The sequence below is a fragment of the Melanotaenia boesemani genome, chromosome 1, assembly GCF_017639745.1.
Source record: "Melanotaenia boesemani isolate fMelBoe1 chromosome 1, fMelBoe1.pri, whole genome shotgun sequence".
NCBI lineage: Eukaryota > Metazoa > Chordata > Actinopteri > Atheriniformes > Melanotaeniidae > Melanotaenia > Melanotaenia boesemani.
In genome coordinates, this window is record NC_055682.1 from 32,526,340 (window position 1) to 32,552,018 (window position 25,679).

General features: G+C 39.3%; 1 protein-coding gene across 6 annotated transcripts in view; it reads left to right on the forward strand.

Annotated features, from left to right (window-relative positions):
• The window catches only part of LOC121643525 (transcription initiation factor TFIID subunit 4-like), a 98,727-nt gene that overhangs the window by 44,391 nt on the left and 28,657 nt on the right, over window positions 1–25,679 (forward strand). For all 6 annotated transcript variants that reach the window (XM_041990990.1, XM_041990995.1, XM_041991013.1 and 3 more), the window contains 3 exons: window positions 3,828–3,953; window positions 9,278–9,334; window positions 23,227–23,340. In XM_041990990.1, coding sequence (XP_041846924.1) covers window positions 3,828–3,953; window positions 9,278–9,334; window positions 23,227–23,340 — 297 coding nt within the window. The remainder of the gene's footprint in view (window positions 1–3,827; window positions 3,954–9,277; window positions 9,335–23,226; window positions 23,341–25,679) is intronic.

Sequence of the window (25,679 nt, forward strand, 5' to 3'; positions counted from 1 at the left end):
GAGTTAGCTGTTTTTTTTTTACTTTAATTTTTTTCTTTGTAAAATAGGACAATATTGTGTTTTTTATTTAGAATTTTCAGAGTTTTTTCATGTGAATTTAAGAAGTTATTTTCCTGTCAATGACTCATAGTGTATTCTCTGTATATAACGCATCTCTCTGACTTAATACATTTTTTCTTATCTCATATGTGGCATATAGAATAATAATCATTTTCCAAGTGTTGATTGATGAGTCATCTCTCACACTGCACAAGAGCGTGACCTTTGTTTTGTCCAGGTCTGCATAAGTAGGATTAGCATGTACATTAAGTATGTTATAAAAGTACTTTTTGAGTATTTGCAGACTTTTGGTTTGACATGTCCATTGATATACACCTGATGGTTTTTGCATTACTGCTTTTTAAGCCTGGAGTTTAGCATTTTGTTGACTTCCTGGTTCTTTGAAGCCAGACTGTGAAAACATGCTATTATGTGGCAGAGTTGGGTTCTTCACAAATCGAAAGGTTGGTGATCTCCTGACATTTCCACATATCTGAATGTGTCCTTTTAGAGAGAGGACACTTTGCCTCCTCTGGCCTAACAAATGCAGTTTGAAGGCGTTTGTATTGGCTTCACTTTTAAGACCCAGAAACCATCTTTTACATCCAGCCTGTGGTTTTTCATGGTAGAGCGACACCTCTGAATGGAAGAAAGCAGGCCAGAGTAAGCTCAATGTGGTCAAAAGCACAGTCCTGCACAGAGCTGCATCTGTACCAGCTCAGAAAGCAAAACAACTACTGCAGATGTCTTAGAACTGTAATAAATTTAAAATCTTTTTTTAATCAAGTAAAAAAAATATGCACTTTTCAAATTGCATTTGCATATATAGTAAATAAAATATTAGACATTTCTACTGTATGTACTAATATGGGGTTTTAGTCATCAGAGACATTAACCACCAAACTTTTCTGCAGTTTCATGATCAGTGGTTTTCACTGAATACTGCTAAATAAAGCTGCACAGAATCTGTGTAAATAAAAATAAGGCTCTTTTTCTGCTTCTTTTATTCTACTTGTCTTTAAATAGGGTCTAAAAGTGGTGGGAGAAGCAGAATTAGTTTTTTTTTTCTTTTTCAGCTCAGCAGTTTGTATAAAACACTGATAGTTTGATGGTAATTAGTTTGTACAAGCAGCAGTGTTTACATTTGCAGTTTTCTCCGAGATAAGCTCTTAGCATACATGGTCAGATTCACATTTCTAATAATAACAGTAATAATCAGTTAATATTTGTGGATTCACAAAAGTATGTTTTTTATTATACTTGTCTTGTGCCTGAGCAGCTATAGTGTTTCAGCCCCTTATGCTGAACAAAAATCACATAATATTTCAGAGTGATTAAAGTAACTTTATCCAAGTTTTGCAGCACACTCATACATGGCTTCATAAACATGTATGTGGACATGTTTACATGTACCAAAATTTGCACACAAACACACAAATGAACTCCCACACAAGACCGCAAGTGCACCAATAATATAAACATATAAAAGTTAATATGAGAAGTCTTTTAATACCCTCAAGTTGTTACAGAACACAAGAGCTGCAAGTTTTCAGTAACTCTGTCAAAACCCAAGGTAGGAAAGAGAATCTATGCACACGCCCACCTTTCTCATTAGTGGTGACTTTACCTCCTGTAGCCCGTGAATGTAACTATATAACCACATTTAATTGGTCTACATTAAAGCACAATCCATCTCCACAACAAGGCTAAATCATTGCAGTGTTATGAGAAATGGGGGGAAACTTTGAAAATGTTTTTTCCTTGATGCCAAGATGGGAGGATGCGGCGGAGGTAGGACTAGCATTTCCACAGCTGTCCCCATCTTGTTTAGCGCCGCTTCTTTCCATTCGTTCTTCTCCTTTCTTGTGGTTTTCTAAATGAGGTGTGTTCGAGAGAGGCATGAAGCTCTGTGAAGCCACTCTGTTGACATCAGCGGAAAACAAAAGAGAGAAAAAATTGAAACACAAAGCGGCCTTAAAGAGCAGCCGGGCTTCAGCAGGAGCTACGGCAAGAGTGCAGGCTCAGCGCTGCAACAAAGAGGAGGGAGGCTGGATGAGAGAGACAGAAAAGGGAGGTTGGAGGGGGGGATGCTGGTGAAGAGCCTCCTCTGATGTGTCTTTGTGCTCTGTGCCACTCAGCCTCTTTCATGCACTCATGGAAACACACACGCAGAGACAGATGGAAGACATGGAGAGATTGATATAGAAATCAAGACGAGAACAGAGCTGCATCAAAGGCATACAGTCACACACACAAACATAAGAAATAAGCAATTATCCTATTAACTTTTGATAACCTACAAAAGTTGTTTTTACACTTGCCTTTCCATTTCCCACATGGGAGGTGATGCGAGAAAGAGAAGCAAAGTCTGTAAATAGAAAAAAGTTAGTGTGTGCATTTGTGTGCAGAGCAGTGGTGTTTTAGGTGGGCTGCATCTTAAATTTGGATTCTTTGTTTAACCAGTTATGTGCTGAAGGTCATTTGATGTGTATATGTATAAAATATATCAGTTTATTGATCACAGTGATTGATTTGAGCCATAGCTTATAATGGCAGTGGCTGCCTGCTTTGATTCTTTTGTGAAGAAGCTAAACAAATTGATTTAAAAACACTGACGTCATCGGCCACCACACTTATAGTCAACGCATAAAAAAAAGATCTCAATGAATGTGTAGTTTCAAACCATAATTGATGTTTTTCTTTATTAATGATATAGATGAACAGCTTCACAAAGCTTTACAGCAAGTTTCAGTCCATTTCAGTTCGTAATTAGTATGTAGAATGTAGTGAGTACTAATAGGTGACACACAGAATTAAAGTTTTAAAGGAGTGATAACAATGCTCTGTCCTCTTGGTGTCATTTTTACCCACTTCTTTTAGCTCAGTGGATGCTTTCTTGGTATCAGTGTTTCCACAAACTGCCCATCTTTAGTACAAAGAAATATGATTACTGTCATGAAGGTATTTTACTCTTGTAAAGTACAAAAGCCAAAACATTCTCAGGTTTATTTTCATTTTCTGTAATTTAGTTAATATAACTGTTTCTTGTAAAAATTAAGGTAAGATACGACTTTACTTGGCAGACAATAGTTTTATAAAAACAAAACATGGAATGAAAATTAAGATAAATACAGTAGTAATAATAATAGACATTAAATAAGACAATTTAAATATTCTGAAGACAAGATGGACACTATATGCATAAAGGGATTCATATTTTCGTGCATTACACACACTTCATGGGGTTTTGAAAAACCAGACCTTGCACTAAGATGGAGAGAACTACATCTAGGATGTTTATAGAATTTTCTGAAGTTTCTGGCATGAAATACAGAAAATCCATCAAGGGAGAAATGTTTAATCAAAAAGGATCGTATTTTTTGGAGTAACAATGTTATTAACACTAATCTGTAGTACTCATTTAATATCTCAACAAACTCTCTGTAACACATGACAATAATAAATAAAAGTATAGTACAAGTCAAAAGTTTAGACACACTTTTGGAAAAGTGTGTCTAAACTTTTGACTTGTGGTTAATTGTTAATTATTTAAAGAACAGAAATTTGTTTTTTGTCGAATTCATGACATGATTTACCAAATGTCTCTTCAGACCCTTCACTGTTTTTATTGTTTTGACTAATATTCTGTTGTCATCATTCCTTTGAGAGGCATTCCTTAACATATTTCAGCTTGATAGTCCAAGCCTCAGAAACAGCCTCTGAATACAACTTGGAGCTTTCTCCTGACTGTCGCAGTAATCTTTTCCCTCTCTCTGTCTCCCACTCAGGACGACGAGTGCTACGAGCAGTCTGCAGACGTCCGCTCGCAGCTTCGCTTCTTCGAGCAACTCGAGAGAATGGAGAAGCAGAGGAAGGACGAGCAGGAGAGAGAGATCCTTTTGAAAGCAGCTAAAGTAAGTCTCTGTCGCCTCACCATCCTGCTGTGTGCGGGTGTATGGAAAAGTTGTTCTGTCCCCTTTCAACAGTGTGCGTTTGTGCGCTGCATAGGTGTATGCGTGGATGTTGCTGCAGTGCAGGCCCTGACAGATGAATTAGAGTGTGACACCAGTGGATGAGGTGACCTCCCAGGTTCTTGGCCCCCAGGGCTCCTCTGTCCTGGCTCTTCCTGCCTGGATACACAATAACACAGAGGGTGGAACCTGTACGTTACGTACCCGTAACAAAGCCCGCTTACACCATGCAGCTGAAATGCACACTTTTCTCACAACTGGCAAAACATCCCTCTATCACACAGCTTGGCAACTAACGTTAAACAGAGCATGATACAGAAATAAAAACAAGAAAAAATATAAATAAAAAGTGTAAACGCTTTTTTCAAAACTTTTAACTATATAGTATTTTAATTAGGAGCAGAGATAGATACCCACTTTTACCTCTATAAGCAGAAATCGTGGATGAAAAGCTCGGCTGGTTGCAGAGCTAAATGTAGAAACTGCAACTACACAGCAACTACAACCCTTTAGTATCAAACATGGTCCATAATATAAAATTTTTAATTTTACAGAATACAACTCATAATTTAGGAATATATATATATATATATATATATATATATATGTGTGTGTGAATCCAAAATGGTATACAGAGTAGGTATGAGGATATTTAAAAGTCAATGAAAAAAGCCTGCACACTGACTCCAAGCAAAATGCTTTTTTTTTCCCAGGAACATTTTTTAGTCCCAGTTGAAGCCTCTGGTCAAAAATTGTATTTGACCTGTGGCTTGGAGTCGATGTGCAGGCGTTACTCTCTAAAACAGAACTGTGGTGTTAAGCATTTAGGCTTTTTTTAAATTATTTTTTTCTTTAGTTATTCTAGCCAAGTACAGAAATTATATTTTCTATATTAAAAATGAATGTACAAAATAATATAATCACCATTTTTAGTGTGTAAAAGTAACACACTTGCAAAACCAATTGCCCCACTGGGTGTAATAAAGCTAACCTTGAACCTTAAAGTAGGGTTATCTCTAAAACATGCAAGGCGGTGGGTCCTGAAGACCAGGACTGAGAAACGCTGCCATAGACCACTTACAATCTCAGAAAGGTAACGTTAGACAACCTGAATAATCAGCTTAATATATTAAAAGAACAAATCCTTACAACTTGCTGGTTTTGACTTGATGTGAAAAACCAGTGAAATGAGAAGCCATGAGAACCTGTCATTTGGTCAACTGATTTGATCTGTGCAGTTCTAAAGCCCTTTTTATATACACTTGTAAAAAACCCCCCCCAAAAAAAACAAACAAAAAAAAAAAAGACCTGCTTGGGAAAGTGTTAAATTCAGCAGTCAGCCTCACGTCAAATGACTCACCAGCAGTTTTAATACGATCTCACTCAGTTTGGCTTCAGTGGGAGCATCCAGATGTACAAACTAATTGTCACTGCGGTAGGGGCAACAAAGATAAGCACAACTCACTTTTCCTTAAAAAAAAAACACATCACACTTTAATTCTTACATGTAAACTGAAACTGAAAGTAAAACCTTCACATAACTGATCTGTCTTCTTCTTTTTATATATTATCATCAAGAAAAGCTTATTGTTTCTTCCACACTGTGGGGCTGACATCCACAGCCCAGTCAGAAGTAATAAACTAATCTGATTATCTCTAAGAGTCAGACCCCCTCCTGGGTCTCCTCACGTCGCCAACATTTGAATAAACAAAATAACACATAAAAAGGCTGCAAAGCCGACTTCCAACTGTCTTCCAGGACGTTCAGTCTGCGCCTGTGCGAGAAGGAAGCTCTCCAGAGCAGAAAGGGATTGAATAAAATGTGTCCCAATTCAGGGTCTGCACTCTTCGAAGGCTACATTTGCAACACACTGAATGCTGTTCTCTTTTGAAGTGGCTCCCCAGTACAGTCTCCTTTTCGAGACACACCGGGTGGAGCTTTCCTGATATGCATATCCCAAAATTCATTGCATGGGTATGACAGTTTGATGACAAACCTGCTATTAAAAAGAATAGATAAAGCTTTTATCAGCTTTTTTTTCCAACAGTTGTATCCTTGAAAAAAAATGTAATACCCTACTTGTGGTCTAAAGACAACATAATATTGTTCTAAACAATAAAAGAAGGATACATTACCATTTTGATGCTTGTTGCATGTAACCGCATGTAATTTAGCTTCCTTTTCTTAAGAATCATAAGAAAATATTAGCCGAGTAAAAGTCCCACTATGACAAGTGTTAAACAAAGCTTAGCCACCACAGAGTCAGAGTAAACAGGGCAGGCAGTCTCATCTGCTGGCAAGCAGAGACGTATGCTGGCCAGATTAAAATCCCCCAATCTTGTCTAAGGTCATGAGTCTTATTGTGAATTGCAAAAAAGGCATCATGCAATATTAGAAAACATGGATGAGTCCCGCTGCTGGATTTGGACTTTAAAACTGCTTATTACTATTGAGTTTCCAATAGTAATAATATCCACATGTCCAGTGTCCTGACCTGTGCCCCCTGCACCTGCATGTAAAGACATGTGTCACCCAGTCAAAGTAAAAAGCCAAAAAAAAAAAAAAAGTCTTTAAATTTAGAGATTACCATTATCCAAAAAGAGTAAGGATAGATAGAGAGTTTGCAAATGAAAATGCCCCGCAGTGCAACATTAGCAGAAAGCTAGGTTAATTTAATTAATTTTGATGGAGTCAATGTCCCACAGTAAAGATTCTCATTGCAGCACACCTCACTGTCTTAATTGCATTATTAAGGCTCCAGTCCCACCATGCAGGATATTAGAAAATCCTCCAGTTGATGAAAACTGGCCACCAAACCTCATGACCTCCTTTTAAAAACATCCAGATAGTTTCTAATAGTCAGTTGTGAATAAAGGCATTACCTCAGCAGAAAACACACTCTCAAGTGTATTGTTTTAAAAACAGTGCTGCAGCTTTCAGACGCCATTGTCACTGTCCAGTTCTACATAGTTAAACACTAATCGTTTTTAATTGAGAAGATCTCTTTTTATTACCAGAATTAATGAAGAACTTTTTCAGACGAAGCTGTTGAAGGAGCTTCGTTCATGGCTACATGGATTGCATGAACCTCATTCAGGAAAGTTTGACTTCACCCCAGAGCCATGTCTGTGGCTTTTTGGCTCATGTTGCCATGGTGTTTCAGCTCAAGAAGTTTGGGAAGCAGGTCTTTGCCTAATGATTGTACAACATGCTGCACAAACATTGCCTAATAATACACCAGCAGCTTTTACTGATGTCTGATTATGTTTCCTATATCTTTGTCATACATCTTTTTTCCAAGTATTCTATGAGGGCAAACAAAGTTATCACATCTGTTTTATTAGTGTACTGGCTTTGATCTCAGCAGGCACTATAACAGGCTGTTAACGGGAAAAAAAATCCATCCTACGGCACTTAAATGACTGACTGATAGCAAATGACTTCAGTTTGGTTTAGATATTTCTTACTTCCACTCATAGGCTTTAAATATCTTTTTTTCTCTGTTCACTAAAATATAAAAATGGCTTGTTTAGGTTTATATAATTTTATTTAATAACCATTTTAGAAAAATCTGCTGCTAGGCATGTTAAAACTCTCAATGCTCCATAATGTTGTGCTATTATTTGGTATATGAGGAAGGCCGTATTAACTTTTTGTTGACTTACAATTTTATACAAGAGATTTAAGCTGAGTCGTTTTTATATTTATTCCAAATAAACAAATAAAAAGAATCATTAATTAATTCACTCACTACTGAAAGAGTTTACTGACCAGAATATACAATATCTTTTTACTTTTACTCATCTACATGCAATCCACAGTTGTATAGTTTTTATAAGTCAGCCTATAAATAGCCCAAACTAGCTGAGTTGATCACAAATTGCAACATCATATAAGAAAAAAATCCTACAATACTGTACATTTAGTACTACAGATTGATGACATACTGTACACCACAGTGTTATTTAAGCACACTACACTCCATTACGCCTAGCCCAACAAAGCTTGTCAGCATCCACAGAAGCACCGGTTCCTCGTCTCCCCTTCTCTTCTCGCTGCTGTAATTGGGAAAACCAGGGCAGCTGACAGAAGAGATGTAGAGCACGCCAGTGGCACCGCTGGCCTTTGTAAACAGTCCATCTGTACCTACCCCTCCCACTCCTCCGCCCCACTGCCACCCACCTCCCTGCTTGCCTCTCTCGTGCTTGAGCGCCCGCTAATTTGACCCCTTGCATTAGAAATAATCCCTTCCACCCTCATCCTCCTCCCTCCTTCACAACAAGCCATTTAAAATTATGACTCAAGACTTGAGGGATGCTCCGGCCAACTGGAGGGCAAACACATTAGTCTTAGTTGAGATACAGACCAGTACGTGAACTGCCTGATATATTTAAAGCCAATTAGCAGGAATGCATAGCAGCTCTCTGTCCATACGACAGCGCAGAGGAAGAGAGAAAGATTAGAAAGGAGGGAATATGGCAATCCAACTTCTGATCTGATTGATTAGTGTCCAAGATGTGTAGCAAAATATGTTCAGCATTTTGCAATCAAAGTGTTAAATAAACATCATTAAAGTACAAATAAACAAGCCTCTGAATATTACTCCAAATTAGAAATCAGACCAAAAAAAGGGATACTTTTACATAAAAATGTTTAGGTTGGTCTGATTGCCGTTAGAGCAAAGTAAAATAACACAGTTAATGTGTGTATTCACAAACAACACTCAGTGAGTGTGTTGTACCGTAATGTGCCCGTGTTGCCTGCAGTGGTCATCTGTACATGTGCATTTGGCTGTGTGGTGAAGGATTCCCAGGGACAAGTACATTCACCCAGATCATAGCTGCTGATTAAAATAGAAGTGCTGTGTTGTTACGCCAGAGACACACAGATAACTACACCGTCTCACGGTGACACACAGACAGCCACTGCCACCGACAGTCACCAACATCCTCTCCCCTCTGCATGTGTGTGTATTTGTGTGTGTGCTGGCTCGTGCAGCATTTTTAATAACCTCTTTTGATTAGAACCCCCCTCCAGCAGCTTATTTAGGGCTGGATTTGGAGCAGGTTTAAAGGCCACTGCCCCCCAGGGGGGGCACTCCATTGCACTTCTCTGAATTCAGATACAATGTCCTTGACACCTCTGTATCCTGTTCTCATTTTGCACTATTTTTTGCTGCAGCAGCAACAGATGAGTAGCTAAGTGGGGGGTGGGCTCCTTAAACCAGCTGTTAACCTGTGTCCCCCCCCACTCCTTTACTCCACAGAGTCGCTCCAGGCAAGAGGACCCAGAGCAAGCTCGACTGAAACAGAAAGCTAAGGAGGTAAGCTGCTGCGGAGATCATTACCCTTGACATTTCCCAGACTCCAGCGCATTAATTTTTCATGCCTCACTACATATGTAATGCCATTTAAAGTCGGACTTAAAAAAAGTTTGAGGAATTATTCGCGCCGATTGATGCCAATGTGTGCAAAATTATTCTCTGCTCACCAAAGACACCCCTTTTCTTCCCCTTTTCTTTATATATTCTGCCTCTTAATCTTGTACCAGTATGGATTTGGACTAAATTCTTTTCAATGAGTCCTGCCTTTTTATTTTTAAAGAAGGGTTATTAGGTACACTCTCTAACAGGAGTATTCTTATTCACCTCAGCCACTTTTCACCCTATTTTTAAAGGCATCTTGCAAATTTGTGTTAATTTTATGTCAGTTGTTTTCACAAAATAGAAAAAAATATCTTCAAGCCTTTATGAAGCAAGAACATATTATTACTTCAAAGAGAAGAAGGTAGATTTTTTTTTCTTTTTCTGTTTGTAAATTAGTCCAAATGCAAAAATGCACACTGTAGTTCAGTAAAACATGTTTGTGTTGAATGAGGTGTTGCAAAAGTTCCAATTCATGCTTTCCATTAGCTTCTTCTGCTAGAGAGGTGTAAATAAAAGTTGTTTCTTTTCCCTGTAGACCAACTCACAACACTCACACAAGTGCTACAAACTGGGAAGTGATAAATCAGCTGGTATAGGCTCTTCTTTGTGGGTGGTGTCATATCATCTCTATTTCAGCTACAGGTTTTGTGTCGATGAAATCCCAGTGGAGCTCTGAAAGTAGTCCACACATTGTTTCGTGTATGGTTAATGTTGTTTACGCAAATCAAATTGTTCTTTCAAAGCATAAGTTTGACTTTTTATTTTTTGGCGAGTGTGTGTTTACACCAGAATAACTTCTAAGAGTTTTCAGTCCCTGGCTCGCTAACAAGGATCAAGAAGCGTGGCGCTTCTTTAGAGTTGTGTGAGTAGGCAGGGGGAGAAACAGCTCACCTGTTGTTGTTGTTGATGCAGAACTTAGGAAACAGATGTGGTTTCTTATAAGTTGCTAACTGAAAAAAAAGTATTCATCTAGGGAAGTTAACTGAATATGCACTTTTCTCACTTACACTCTAATTTGTGCTCCCACAGCTCCACACATTTCCACCTGATAGCTCACCTTTTAATGCTGGCCACTTGTAAATGTATTTAGGAGTCATTTTAAATGTCTTTGCTCAAAGGTACCTCTCGTATTACTGTCTGGCCATTGTATTACATTTTTAAGCTGTTCTTCACCAATGTGGCGTTGAACTCGTGACCTCTGAGTGACAAGTCGGCTTCACTTGCTGCACTTCGAGCTGCCGGCAGCACATTTGTCTTTTTCTCTACATCTGTTCTGACCATTTCTTTCTAGCAATAGTGAGCCTGCTGCAGTGTAGGACATTCACTGGATCTCAGCCTACCCATAAGCCCCACAAATGCAAATGAAGCAGCGTAATAGGCAGAGCAATAGGTTCGCCCCTGGGCCCGTGTGATCAAAGTGGATCTCCTCCCTGTTAAGTGGCAGTCCGCTCGTCATCTGGATATGGCCAGATTAATGCCTTGCAAGGAGATGCCCCATGCATGTGCGCATACTTTCATTTTCATCTGGAATTTTAAGAAGCTGCTTTGGAAATGGTTACTTTAAGTAATGCCTCCACCACCACCACCACCCCCACACTTGCACACAAACACATACACGCACAGCCCCCCCCTTCCGTCACCTCCTCCTCTACACTCCCTCACCTCTTTCTCTTTTGCTTAATGGCCATCGTTTCTCAGCCCCCCCGCCCCCGCCCCGCCGCCGCTCCGGTTTTCATCACCTGACTGGCTCAAGGGGACAGAGCTGGCTGTTTGTGTCACTGCAGAGTCTGTCGGCAGCTCACACATCTGCGCAAATTTCATCAGGATAATGAGCCCGAGCTGCTTTTCCAGGCGACCGGCAGAGGAGCCAGCCTCTTGCCTGGTCACACACAGGCAGAGAAATTCATACAAAGAAACCACCACCGTCAAACAATCATCCATTTGGAGGAATGGAATTACTGTGTTATATACTTGAACCAAGTGTCAGTGTGTAAATTGAGCCGCCACATGATTGGTTTTTAAAAAGGCTGGTAACTGCACAGGCACTGTATCGCTGTGACAAACGTAAGTCTTGTCTGAAGGCTAAGCTGTGATGGTGTGAGCGGTGAGGTCAATTTCAGTTTTCCTGCCAAAAATCACAAGTTTTCCTTAGTTTTCAAACCTATGTAACATGTAACACCTGCATCTTTTGACCCTTGAATGAAAGGATTAAGGAGAAACAACACAAAAAATAACACTAATGGCATGTGTTTAGTGTCTTTACAAAAATAAGCATCACTTCTGACCTGACAAAGATTACAATGACGCGGTTCACCAGATGTGTCTGATCTGAGCTGCTAAATATAAACTTAAGAGACTGACCAGTGTCTTTCAAGATAAAGTACAACATCCCAGATATTCACAGAGATGAAAATAATTCCTGAAGAAAAGTTGCTTCATTTTCCTTTTCTAAATGTAATCCTCAGTTGTTTGTCTTTCTGTGTTTGCCCCTGATCGACTGGTGACCTGTACAGGGTGTACCCTACCTCTTATCTAATAGCAGCTGGGGTATTCTCAAATAAGTAAAATAAAGACAAATAAAAACAGTGACTGTTTAGTTAAAGCTAAGATATGTTTCTCAATATGTGCTTTTGGTGTATGAGTAGGGGTTTCATTTAGGACTTTACTGAATTCTTGGCTGAAGTTATGCCAGATTACGATCCTGAACAATTTTAACATCAGTGTCTGCTGTCCATCTAAGCCTTTAGTTGAGGAGTTTTTAAATCTTGTTGACTCTTTTAATCTTGTGCATTTTGTTAAAGATCCCACACATGAACATGGAATGTCCAAGTCTAATTGATTCATAGAGCTCTGTGCTCTGTATTTAATATGAAGCTATAAACGTTCAGACAGTTATGGTGGTGCCATGCCTTGGAGACTCTTGAAAACACAATCAAATTTTAAACTGGATACCGTGATGGACTGGAAGCTCGGGTAGAGAGAGCAATAAAGTGTAATGTAGGATAGCAGGCTGCTGTATTTTGCACACCATGTAGACAACAAAGCGACAACTGATCAACACCTAAATACAATAACAGACAAATACCTAAATGATTCAAGATGATAAAAGAATAAATTTGCCCCTCAAAGTCATGCAAAGGGATGTAGGCCTTCACCATGCTGAGGAGTCTTAATTGATAAAAAGCTAGTCTTGATTACTGAGCAAATCTGTTAAATATCTGTTAAATTGTTGTTTAAGTGGGACGACCCCTCAGTGGGTTTTGTATCACAGTCATTGCATTACCTACTGATCTTGGTCATAACTCAATGGGACAAATGAGTGGTCAAACTACTATAACTAGCTCCCCAACATGGACCTGCACTTTCATCTCACAATTTATCTTTGCCGTCAGACTTTTTCTTCATCCCTCTACTCCAGGGCGGGTGAGTGTCACTGTTAGAAAACTTCTCTCTGGTGCTACCATTAGGCCAAATCCTATTTTAGTAACTAATAAGCAGATCGATGCAACATTGTTTCAACGAATCAATGCTCCATAGGAAATTAACCCTTTCCATTTTGAATAATTCAGTCTGATATTTTGTTCTTACATTCTTTGTTTCCACATTTGCTGTAAATAGGAGCTAAAAATCCAAACAGTTCTTTTGGACCAAGCTTTAGAACTTAACCCGAAATCATCATTTCAGTTCTCGGGTTAATAGTTTCTTTCAGATATTGTGAAAAATATAGTTGGGTTCAGATGGGTCCTGCAGAGCTGTAGGATTTTAATTTTGCATACTGATGCAGCCATGCCTCCAAGTGTGTTTGTAAATTTTAGCGGAACGCTAAAACACAACTCTGTCACCAGCAGCGTAGACTGGTCACATCATTGCTGCAGAGGTTTTGCGTGAGAGAAAGCGGTCTGTTTCCTCCATTCACCACCATTTGGCCAAAAGGTCAGATGGGCTATTTCAGAAATGCCTCCAGTGAAAATCAATGGGCAAATCGTGGAGCTCAGTTCCTGTTTGTTATTGTTGTTGGTGGGTCTCTGTGTTCTGTCTTTTCCATCACTGAGGCGGGGGGAGGCAGGCTGCGCCTAAGCACTGAGAGCGAAAGAAAGAGAGAGGGACATAGACAGAGAGCTGGAGAGAAAAGAAGTCTGTTGGGTTGGGGGGGTTTGGTTGAGAGATAGAGAGGGAGTTAAGGCCAGTGGAGATACATCACAGTGTCAGACACACAGACAAACTGCAGCCACAGATTCATCATTGCAGCCGCGTCTGCAGGCGCAACTGGACACAGGAAGAGAGTGAACTGGAGAGGGGGAATGGAGAGAGGACAGAAGAAGAGGGATGAGGGAAGAGGGGAAAGACAAATTGGCTTCTACAGATGGCCAAAATCAGGCCAAAAGCACCTGTTAGATTCTGTTCAGCTCCGAAAGCAAACAATCTCATAGCAAGAACACTGACATTTCCACAGTATGACGCAACTCATGGGCTATTTGTCACAGAGCGGTCTTTCAAGTGGCAGAATTTACAATAATAGTTGCATAAATACAAACTTCAGGATGCAAATGATTCTTCTGCTGTCCAGCTCACAGGTCTGTGGTGCAACGGCCGTTTCCATTGGTCACTTTGGGGAAGTTAATAATCATTGCCACACATCCTGACTAACCACAGTGTTTTAGCAGATTGCTGTCATGTAAAGAAATTTTTCTCTGTGAACTTATCCAAAGAAAAATAGGATAAAGAGTTAAACTTCGTTGATTTTAAGCATTCTATGCCTCTATCAGATAGCTGACAGTAGTGAGCAAGAAAGAAGTGGATAGAGTGATGGGGAGTCGCATGCATCAGCTGCCCTTGGCTAGACAAGATCCATCGAAGTTCATTGGGCCCTTGGCCAGCACCTTAATCTTTGAGTCACGATGGGGCTCTTTTAGGACTCTTTATAACCCAATTTGATGTAAAGGCAACAATATTGCAGGACTGCATATGCACATGAGGAGAGTAACGGCAAGGAAGTGACTTGCACCTAGATTCTCAGCAGCTCTGTAGTGTTAATGTAACTGTCACCCTTTTCACACGGAGATCAGACACCCTGGCTTAGCCACTCGCCTCAATATCTTGGCATGTCCTTCCAAACACACCTGTGGCTCTGTGACTACACTCAACTCAGAGGTGCAAGACTTTGCATCCCCATTCAATATGTACCTTACAAACTGAATGGGAGGGGTGCAGCTGTGTTTATCAGATTAGGGTGTTGTCAAAAAGCAAAGTTCAGTCAAGCTTCCCCGGAAAAGCAAAGGTTAAAAAAATGGTTAGCACTGCCCAATGATGGTTGAAACACTGGCAGACTTTTAGATGATGTGGGAGGGAGCATGAGGGAGTACACGGTCCTCTCCTCTACTCTTCTTCCCTTTCCATCCCTCCACATTACCATGCCCTTGCAGCAACACTCTTCTTCTAGCTTAAAGTGTTTCCAGAAGATTTGTGTGAAACTGAGAGCTCTCCAAAGGGAATCTCAAAGTTTGAATAATTTTCCTCAAATATTTTTTCTTCTTCAGGCATTGAGAGGCTTTTTTTTCCTGTTTGACATGGCAGCAATGCTTGAAATCTCTTGAACCTCTACCAAATTAATTCTGCCCTACCTCAACTTTTAACCTTGAATTGTTCCAATTAAAACCTTGCAGCGATTTGTCCTCCCTCACTGTGTAAACATATATGTTAGAATCTAAGAATTCAATTAGACTGATATTCATGTGACATATGCAAGCCCCCCCTTATTTTTTTTTAATTGAGCATGCTCTGCCTCATTGCCCACACAATAATGAACATTGTATATTTATTCAGCCAGCATGCAGGCTGAGCAAATATACAACCAGGCTTTAACTCAAACATACATGTCTTTATTGGCCTGGCATCCTCCACAGGTGAGCAGGTCACAGAGAGACCAAAATTCACCCATTTTGAAAATCCCATGAGCCAAAGCCTCACACTTCTCCAGAGAGGAGAGACTGTTGTGTGTCAAAGGACAATGTAGCAGCCCCGTAGTTCTTATTAGGACGGTTGTATCTGTGAGTTCATAGGCTCTCATCCTCTGGCTCTCCACAAACTGCTCTTATCAAAAAAAGGCGCCTTTCCCCCGTTAGGTAGGCTCGAGGGCAAAAGCCTACTACCATCCTCCACGTTCTCTCCCTCTCTGCGCTGACTTTCAAAGAGAATTCCTGCTGTTCTGTGTGTCCCAATTCATAGTTGTTATGTTCTTGTCTTCTGGCCTCACAAACACACAATGCATTCATTTCACTGGAGTTGCAGCAACTCACAAGACAGATGAGCTTATGCTTTTTTTATGGCAAATTTTATGATAGATTTATTTAATTGCAGTTTTTTATTTAATATAAATTCAACTGGATTTTAGTTATGTTTTCAGAAAATCATGAAAGGTTGATGTTGATGTTAATTATCATATAAGAAAAGTTTGCTTTGTAGGTCCTCAAGATACGCAGACTACTACACAGTACTGTGTAACCCTATTTTTATTTGTTGCTTTGTTGTCTGAAGTCTTAACTTCAGTTTTTTTCTTAACCTCAAGACATATTACATGAAAAAAGAAGCAGGCTTTAAAAGTACCTTTGGTGTTCCTGTGTGTTTTCGAATATTACAAAGTGCTGTAATGAGAAGGAAAACAACAAAAAAAAGATCTTTTTTTTTTTGCCTCAGAGGGAGATAGCGACTCGTCTACTTGCTGTACAAGCCTGTAGGTTAACTTTTCTCTTTGTGCACTGGAGAACTCCTTGGGACTCGAGCGACAGGGGAATTGGGTGTGCTGAGCTATGCTGGTGGCGAGGTGCCAGCCTCCTGTGCCTGGGATATAAATGCGAGGGAGGCAGGAGGCAGGATATGTTTCAATTAGGAAGCAAACTTTGCATGTAGAGGTATAAAGAAGAGAGAAGAATCTGTTGTCCTCGTCAGGTAACTTGCCCCTTCTGACCTTGCTCAAAAATACACTCCTCTGAACCACAGTGCTCCACCTTTTCTCTGCTTTTGCATTTGAATTTGAAGGTGTCATTTTTGTGGAATTCTTGTGGGAAGGACAGTGGCGGGGGCCTTTGTGAGGTGATGCAAAGTGTGCCAGCTCGGCCTGCATGTTTCCATTAGATTGTCATGTTGGCTAATTAGAGAGCGGCAGCATGATTCACCTTGTTAATTAGGAGGACTTGCACACCATGTGCCTGGGGGCGGTGTGGGGAAGAAGAGCCCAGCCTCAGAGCCCGCTAGTCGCCTGCTGCCTGTGAAGATTCCCCCTTCTCATCTACCTTCCTTTCACTTCTTCTTCTTTTTTTTTTTTTTTTTTTTTTTTGATTTGGAAATGAATAAATCATTGAGAGCGTCCTCTCTCGGAGTGAGAATATCTGAGTTCTCATCTTTTACTGGATGCAAATTAGGTGTGATCAATAGAAGGTGACGAGCAGCGAATCTAAATGTTAAAAAAAAAGTGAGACAGAGAGAGAAGACTGCTAGACGAAGCATAGAATGAGACAAAGCGAGAACATTTAAAGTAGGAAATTTTCCCTTAGATAAGCAGTATTTTTAATGATCACCACTCTTCTCCTGCCGCTCCGGTGTAACACCATCAGAATCTGCTCATTCTGACTCCGTCATTAAATTCTTCCATTCCATGGCAAAAAAACTGTGTGTTATTATTTATAGAGATTACACTTACTGCCAAGTAAAGCCATCAACTCTGTTAGACACATTTAGTTTATTATATATTTCACTCAGTGTCCTTTTATACTGTTAAATTCCTGCAAATAAGTTGCAGATGAAGAAAAACCGCAGGGTCATGATAGTGACACTCACATAATGACCTCAGCTCCAGGGACGACTGAGGGCTCTAAATAATTGGTCCTGGGCCCTGGAAGCACTTTTGACATTCTCAGCTTCAGAGGAAATGGAACAGGCTGTGCCAGGACTGTTAGCTCATGCATTTAGTTTGAATTAATCTCCATAGGTAAAATAATATAATCACAGACAGACTCACCACGATGTTTAATATAATTTATGTGCTAAAACTAAACGATGCAACTGAGTTGTAAAGCTTTTTTTTTTTCTCTGTAGCGTGATGCATAGAATATGTATTCAAAAATATTTGTGTCAGTGCAGCAGTACAGACCAGTTGTTGTAAGTGCTGCATCTGATCAGTGTTAATATTAACAGTAAAATGTGGCATGAAAACAACATAGTGTTCCAGATCTATGCATCTGTTTCCACTGTGTAATACAGTGGAGCTTTACATGAACTCAGACTCACCACATCAACATTATTTTCAGGAACACTACCATGCATAATAATAGAGTTTGAGTGATGAAGTCATACATGTGTCTGTCCAGCTGTAAAACAGAGAATTGCCTGTGTTAGCAGGTCGGGGCTCAACTCGTCCTTTTGTAGCATACCAGTGCAGATGGAGAAGGGAAATCTGATTGGTTACTGCAAATGGCCCCCCTCTCCCTGCAGCAAATTAACTGCCAGGCACTTCACATGAAGAAATGCCTCAAGATGCAGCTCACAGATGTTCACGTAATGTCGGCCATGTGGGTGTCAGGTGAATGAGATGCATGGATTACAGACGTACATAAAACACATACATAGCATGTCAACACACTCCGTCCAACAAAGGGACATACAGAAATACACTAATTCAGTACTGGAGTTTTAAAAATACTAACTCAATTTTGGCATTCATGCTTGTAGAAGAAAAAAATATATATAGTGCTTGGGATTGTTATTTGCTCTGCAGGAATTGTTTAGAGCTAATTGAGAAGTTATAACAGTAAAGGGCAGCATGACTAAACCAAGTAAATGACTAATGCATAAATATTATTTTCTAAGGATTCTTGTAATCTATAGCATCAGCAAAATTTAATGGAAACAAGCCACATTTCTGTTGGAGTTACTTTTATTTACTATTCATCTTTTTAATAGCAGACATGGAGACTGAGTGGTGATGGTCCCGACAGTATCTAACTTACCCTGTTAGTTATCAGGTCACCACATACAGCAGCATAACAAAAATCACTGTGACTGCCATCTGACATTGATGCGGTTTTATGTGGAATTAGTGGCACGTGGATATTTGTGGTACTGGACCTAAGTGCTAGTAGAGCCCCGGCAGACAGTTTTTAGGTTCCTGACTGTGCCTCAAGCCACTCCTTTTTTTTCTCTCACATAATGCCACTTTTATCTCCCAATACTTGTCCAATACTTAAGACACATAATGCTGTTATTACTGGTGTTTAATTTAACACCATGTAGCTGTTTTTGCAGTCCAAAGCTGCAGAGTTAGCTGGTTTTCAAACAAATGTTAGATACAGTCATACTTAACCGAGGCTGTGTTGTTAAGAAAAGCAGGAGACAAAATGGTCTGGTAGAGGTATTTTAATACATTCATAACACACTATTTTGCAGGAATGTCTGTTATGACCTTTAACTCATCATTTTGAAAAGTAATGGGTCTGTAGACAATGTTTATCTTTGGCGTATGATTACGATTTAAATGTTGATTCTAAAGGAAAATGGATAAGATTCACTGCAACTTTACAAGTCTGCTATCAGGTACTTAATCTTAATGTATTAGACAGAAACTGCCTGACACAAGCAGATGTCAGCAGTCAGTTGACAGTTTAGTGCAATGTACTTAAAATCATTTAAACAGTTTTACTTCTTTATTGACAGTGGACACACTCATATTGGTGACAGTAGCAGTGTAAATGATGGAAACATAAATATTTCTTATGAATAGTATTTAAAATGTATGCACTTTGAATAAAAGCATTTGCCATATCTGTATATTTGGAAGCACCCTCTTGTGTCATCTTTGTCCAGAACTGTTCACAGGAAGGGTACGAGACAGATCAATTAAAAACCTATAGTCTGCTACATACATGGTCTTTGCAGGACAGAGACCCTTTTAACTTCCTTCACAGCCCCAAAGCTGCCTGTGACGTCAAGCCGAGCATGTTCTGCTTCATCAAGGACATCTGTCTGTAAGCGTCTGGAGGGCCACAAGCAGCCCCCCAGGCCATAAGCAAGGGGGAGTGGAGAGAAAAGCCTTTGTTAAAAACAGCAGAGATGGAGAACGGCAGGTTGGCCATCATGACTCCTTCAGCTCCTCCTCCTCCTCCTCCTCTCCACTCCAAGCATATCAGAATGCTCTGAGGTTATTGCCACACTTTGGGCATTTTTGCATCATAAGGGAACATACTGCACTTTCTTGTTATTTCTTGTTTTGCTCTTGAAAGACACTTTACAGATTTATTATGGGCACAGACCTCGAAGTTAGAAATGTAAATAAATCAAGATGATGGAAACAGGTGACTTAAAAAACCAATAGCAAGACAACGAAGATGATCCATGATGGATTTATGATGGATTTTTACACATTATAGATACATATTTCAATTTAAATGTGTGCTTTACCATTTTTTTCTTTTTTAAAATACATTTTAACATCTTTAACAAAATCTCGTTGCAGGTCTAATTCTTATTTAACATAATTTTGAGGAATTTTCTGCATGATATACAGTAACTCCACGACAAAGACAGAATATTTCAGTTTTATGTATTAAGATTCATCACTAGATAACACTTGACATTTTTTACTGTTTTAATTATTTGCTGATATTGTTACCAGCTGATGCAAACCTAACAAGATGTTAGAGAGATTTGTGTCTGTTTATTATCTGTTGGAGAGATTTTTCCAACAGCAACAAGTTTTTTTTTTCCCAAAAAAGTAAATATTTGTATTTGTTTATCCTGCTTACATGAAATTGTCAGCTACGCTGTACTATGTGCGCACACACTAAATCCTCTTTCTAACAAAGCCACAGATTGATTCTCTATTCCACATCCCTTGACCTTTATTAATAATTTTCCCCGTTCCCTGCTTTTGAGATTTACTACTAAGGGAAAATCAACGTTAATCATCTACCAGCAGAAAGGTTTCTGCAGGTGAGAACCTACCAACACGGACACACCCAGCTCATCTCAGTAATGAGGAAGGAGGTCTTACAGGAGCGTAAAAGAAATGACCCATCTCTTAATTCTTAATATTCTGCTTCCAAAGAGCTAGACCTTCTTATTACCTTTCAATATGGTTTTGGGCAGCACTTCTCCAGGTCTCCTCCAGGTCTTTCAAAGCTTTTCTTTGGACATTTTTTTTACTCCTTTTCAATTCAGTCCTTGTACTTCATCATTTGAAGGGAACAAATTTTCTGGTTTGTTGAGCCATATAATACTGACCGATAAGTTTTTCAAGATTAAAAAAGGCATCAAGGAGTGAACCAATGCTGTTTCTACATTACATTTTACAGACATCTTAGTAAAGTAAAGTCAGTAAACATAATATATAGCTAAATCCTAATGATGAGGAAAACGATTTGGAGTTACAGTTAATAAAGTTCTCTGTACAGGAAAGCTTGCAGCACACTGTCCACTTCTAGGATGTTCGAAAAGACTGTTATATCAGAAAATGAAGGCTTGCTAAATAAATCATACAGTGCTCTGGTAGCTTTACTTTACTCAGAGACAGCACCAATGAAAATATAGTACAGATGACATCACAACAACAGTCAGTATGAAGTGCCATTCAAAACTAAACAGGGGAACATAAATGAAGTGAATGATGTTCCAGGACATCTTGGAGTCCTCTAGTCAATTGAAAAACATTTTAGATAGACAGTTAATACCAGGTTAGGCAAATAATAGTATGTTTCAATTAAGTCTTCTTATCTTTGTGCATCAACTATGGTCACTCCAAGCAAGAAATTTCATAAATGCAACAGTAGGTAATCACACACTTGACACTGAGCTGCATTGGTTAAATCATTCTGATGAAAACTTTGAATATTCTCTCCCACAATTTCTTTGCATTGAAAGGTAAACTCCCATGAAAAAAAACTATGCGACACGACCAGGCACAAAGATAACTGTGTACACACTAAATCACTATTGACTCTGGATAGAAAAGCATAGTTCAAAGGAAAGACGAGTCTGTGTCGTGGCACCAGATTGAGATCAGAAATCAGTCTCCCATTGTCATGGCGACCGCTTCACTATGACGGGAAACACAGACTGGAGGCTTGCAGATGGTAAAATGAAGTCTTCGTTTATCATACAGTCATAAATCTGAAAATGCAGGCAGTTGCTGTGGGCGTTGGGAGCCCATGCCTGGTGCCAACTGCCAGCCAGAGATGTCGGCATCCTGGTGCCATCAGAGAGATAGCGAACCTCTTTCCTCTCCTCTCCTGTTCTGCTGCTCTGCCATTGCTCGCTTTGTGGGGGATTCTTTAAGGTCAGGCCTGGAGAGATTTGTGAGTTGTTTGTGGCAAAGCCTGATAAGGTCAGCACTGATAACTTTAATGTAACGTTCTTCATGTGGACAGGGGCAGTGATTATCCCTACAATCGCTAGTTTAATTTTACTTTTGCATACATTTGTATAGTATTAATAGTCTGACAAATCAAAACAAAACACAAATTCACATAATTAACCATATCTCTATTTCTTAAATTATGCCTACATCCATATTTCGATCACTGTCCATTCCAAAAAGGATAAGTAAATGCAGTTTATGTATTCAGCTACTATTATTCCTCCTACTTTGTCAGCGTGTTTGAATCTTTCAACAGTTCCACCATGCTAAATGTGAAGTGGCAACACCCTAAAGGGCATGCCTTGCCAGCGGGGTTTTAGGGAAAAATCAGAGTCAACTGCATGCACATTTTAGATCAGACTTTGTACACCAAAGCAACCTTTTACTGAGCGCCATCTGAAAGTAACATGAAATTTTCCACTGATCAGACAACATACATGCCTCACACAAACACCAGCGCCCAGCGAACACATGCTGAGAGATAACATAAAAGAACATGAAAGACATCAAGGCGCGCATTGATTGTCCCTGTTCGCTCCAACCTAGGCCTCTCTCCCCCAGCAGGCAGGCACGCAGGCAAGCTGGTGGGTAGGCATTCCCTGTGCTGTGGCCAGGATTGATAGGCACGTGTGTGTGTATATGTGTGTGCGCTCATTGTGTTTGCATGTGTCAGGGAGTTATGGCACCCTCTGTGCTGTGGCCTCAGGCCCTAACATCTCCACCCAATAGAAAGGGCAGCTCCCAGCATCGCTGGGTTCCCCCTCAGCCCTGCAGCTACACATGACATTACCTTGGGCTGTGCCTTCCTCCAAAAACAGAAGAAGTCTAAAAAAGAAAATATAACTACAACTTAAACATTGTGAACTGCAAAAACTACAAGACCATGTGACACACACTCTATCTTTGAGATGAACTCTGCTGACTGTGGTCTTCCATTTTGTTCTGCTTAGGAGAGTATTATGCTTAAACAGTACAAGGAAGGACAACAGCAGGAGCTTCTTTTTATTTGAACATTGTGTTTGTCAGTTTTGGTTGCCATTGCAGCTATAAACTATTGACCCAGTCTATATAGGTCGAAAGATTACTGCCAGTGTGCCCCATTATTTAATGAACATGCAAAAAAAAAAAGTCAAAGCAGTACATTTGATTAACTGTAAATGAATTAAATTTGTAAATTCAGATTTGTAAATTATGGATATCTCTGAGCAGTAACTTTAGTAAAGATTGATTTATTTGAATGTTTAACCTGGCGTTGGGATCATTTTTGAATATTTATATACTGTACTCAAAAATCTATGCAGGCATATATGATTCTGCCGCATCACAACATCAGGTGTGATGCAGGACCTAAGCATTTTTTCTGATATTTGTGCTCCGTTTTCATCAGATGCAACAACAGGAGCTGGCTCAGATGAGGCAGCGAGATGCCAACCTCACAGCACTAGCTGCCATTGGACCCCGAAAAAAACGTAAAGTGGATTCACCGCCATCAGGGACCGAGGTAACTTCATAATTTTTTTTCTTTTTAATACGGCTCCTTCTGCTTCGTTGTTGTCTGCTGTTGACAATATCAACTTCCCAAGTTCTAAACAGGGAACTCTGGGTTTCACAGATTTTATTCTTCCTTATAGTTTAAAGGACAATCGGAGCAGGACTAATTTGTGGTAATAATCTATAGGTGTAACTAATCAGAACTTTGTCTGACTTTGATCTCAGCACTCCTTTCCCCTCTACTTATAGTACTATAACAATAATCACTACAACCTACCAGCACTGCCTAATGCAAAGTGTTATAATCCAAGCTAATCTTATTTTCTCCTCAAATATGGTCGTTTCTTAAAGCACTTGTGTTGGTAGCCTTCAGTGGTAAGTTTCCATAATCCTGCCATCCTAGACTGTGGTACGTTCCAGCATCGGAGGAGTGATAGATCCAATAATTAAGTCACTGAGTATCTATCTGAAAAACACTAATTAAAAAACAGAAATATGAAGCAATGCCAAATGCTGGCCAGATTGTTGAAACACCTTTCAAAGCAACTAATTTAATCTTCAAACTTGTCAGAGTCAAAGTTTGTTGCGGTAATAAGCTGGGCACTTGGTAGTGGTACTTTTTTTAACATTGCTATGTTCCTATTAGGGCAATTAATTAGGCTGTACCATCATAGTTGCAGATTAGATAGTTGATAGTGGTCAGCAGTCACATAAAAACACACTTTTCCTGCTGCTTACTAATAATTTTGCATATTTTAAGGAACTTCTTATTATTTACTCTTATTTTTTACCTGTTTTTATTCATTTAACCTGTTTATTTTCATTTAGACTAAAAATAACAGCGTTTTACAGTATGTTGTTCCACCATTACCTCTGAGTTAGAAATAGCTCTCACACATGTGTGGGCATTATTTCTGATTTAACTGCCAAACCTATTTTATTCCACTTTTATATCTAACACACACAGCATAATAAACATACAGCATCAAAAACACACAACCTCATGATGAGGTGATTGATAAAAGTGAAGAAACTTGTTTAAAGAACATTACGGTTTACAGAGTTTTGATGGGTATATAAACCAAATGACCCATACTGCAATCTGACTGACCCACAGGCATATTAACGTTATAAGCTGCACATTAAACTGCATTTATTAAAATTAAACTAGATATTGTGACCACACGTGTCTTGGCTTTTGACCCATTGTATCCTGTCACTGCTGATTAAATATTATATTATTAATTCAGAAAAATTTCAGTGACCCTTGAAAAAAAATTACGAGCTCCAAGTCTCTGTTGTATGAAAAGTTGGCAGTCGGACGTCGACAACACTGACCCACATCCATCTATCAACAAATAACAATTAGTCTATTTTGAATCTTTAGCTTCACATGTGTAACTTAGATACAGGCTTAAAGAACAGGGTTTAAATCTCAAAAATCAGCTCTTTTGAATTATGTATTAATTAACTCTGCAGCTGTAACAGGTAACCTGCCTGTAACACCATCACAGTGGGAATATGATACGTGATTATAACTAAATACCTTTATTTAAATAGCTTTATATACTGTAAACATCATGTGACAACTAGTCTCAGCTGAGAAGTCATGTCGCATTTCCAAACTTAATCGCAGACCAGTTTTCCTTCAATGACTGAAAGGCAGCAATTAAAAAAAACAAAAACAAAAAACAAAAAAAACAAACAACAACAACAAAAAAAAAAAAACAGTTAAACTTTTAAAATGTCCTGATGAAGACCGTTTCATTCAGTGGATTCACTATAAATATTCCTAAAGTTTAGATCTCAGATATGGTGGTGACTTTAATAAAACCTACAAAGAATGCTGGATCTATTTAACACTAAGTTAAAACTATTTAATCTATTTAATATTTAATACGACTCAGAAATTCCTACAATGGCGGTAAATTGCTTGTTCAGATGTCTGCGTTCCTGTGATGGCCATGATGTTCTCAGCATTATGCCAGAGCAGGAGAAATACTCCAAACATAGCTGGTTGACAGTGACGTGCAGTCAGGGGAGGCGGTGCCTCACCTGTCATGATAAAGAAAAAAAAACATACAATAAATATGAATATTTTCCACTGACCTATGTTAAAAATGCATTTTCATTATGACTCTAACATGTTTTTGACAGTTTATTAAGTAGAAATTGCCAAATTTAAATATTTCCTGATCAAATTCAGTGCAGAAACCTTGGTGGAGGCACGGGCGAGCTATGCCTCAGCTCTGACTGTGCCATCCAATACAAACTGGGTTGCATGACACGTGCCGTTTTCTGTTCCTCAGCATATCGCCAATATGGACTTTACAGAAATATTTGTTATAC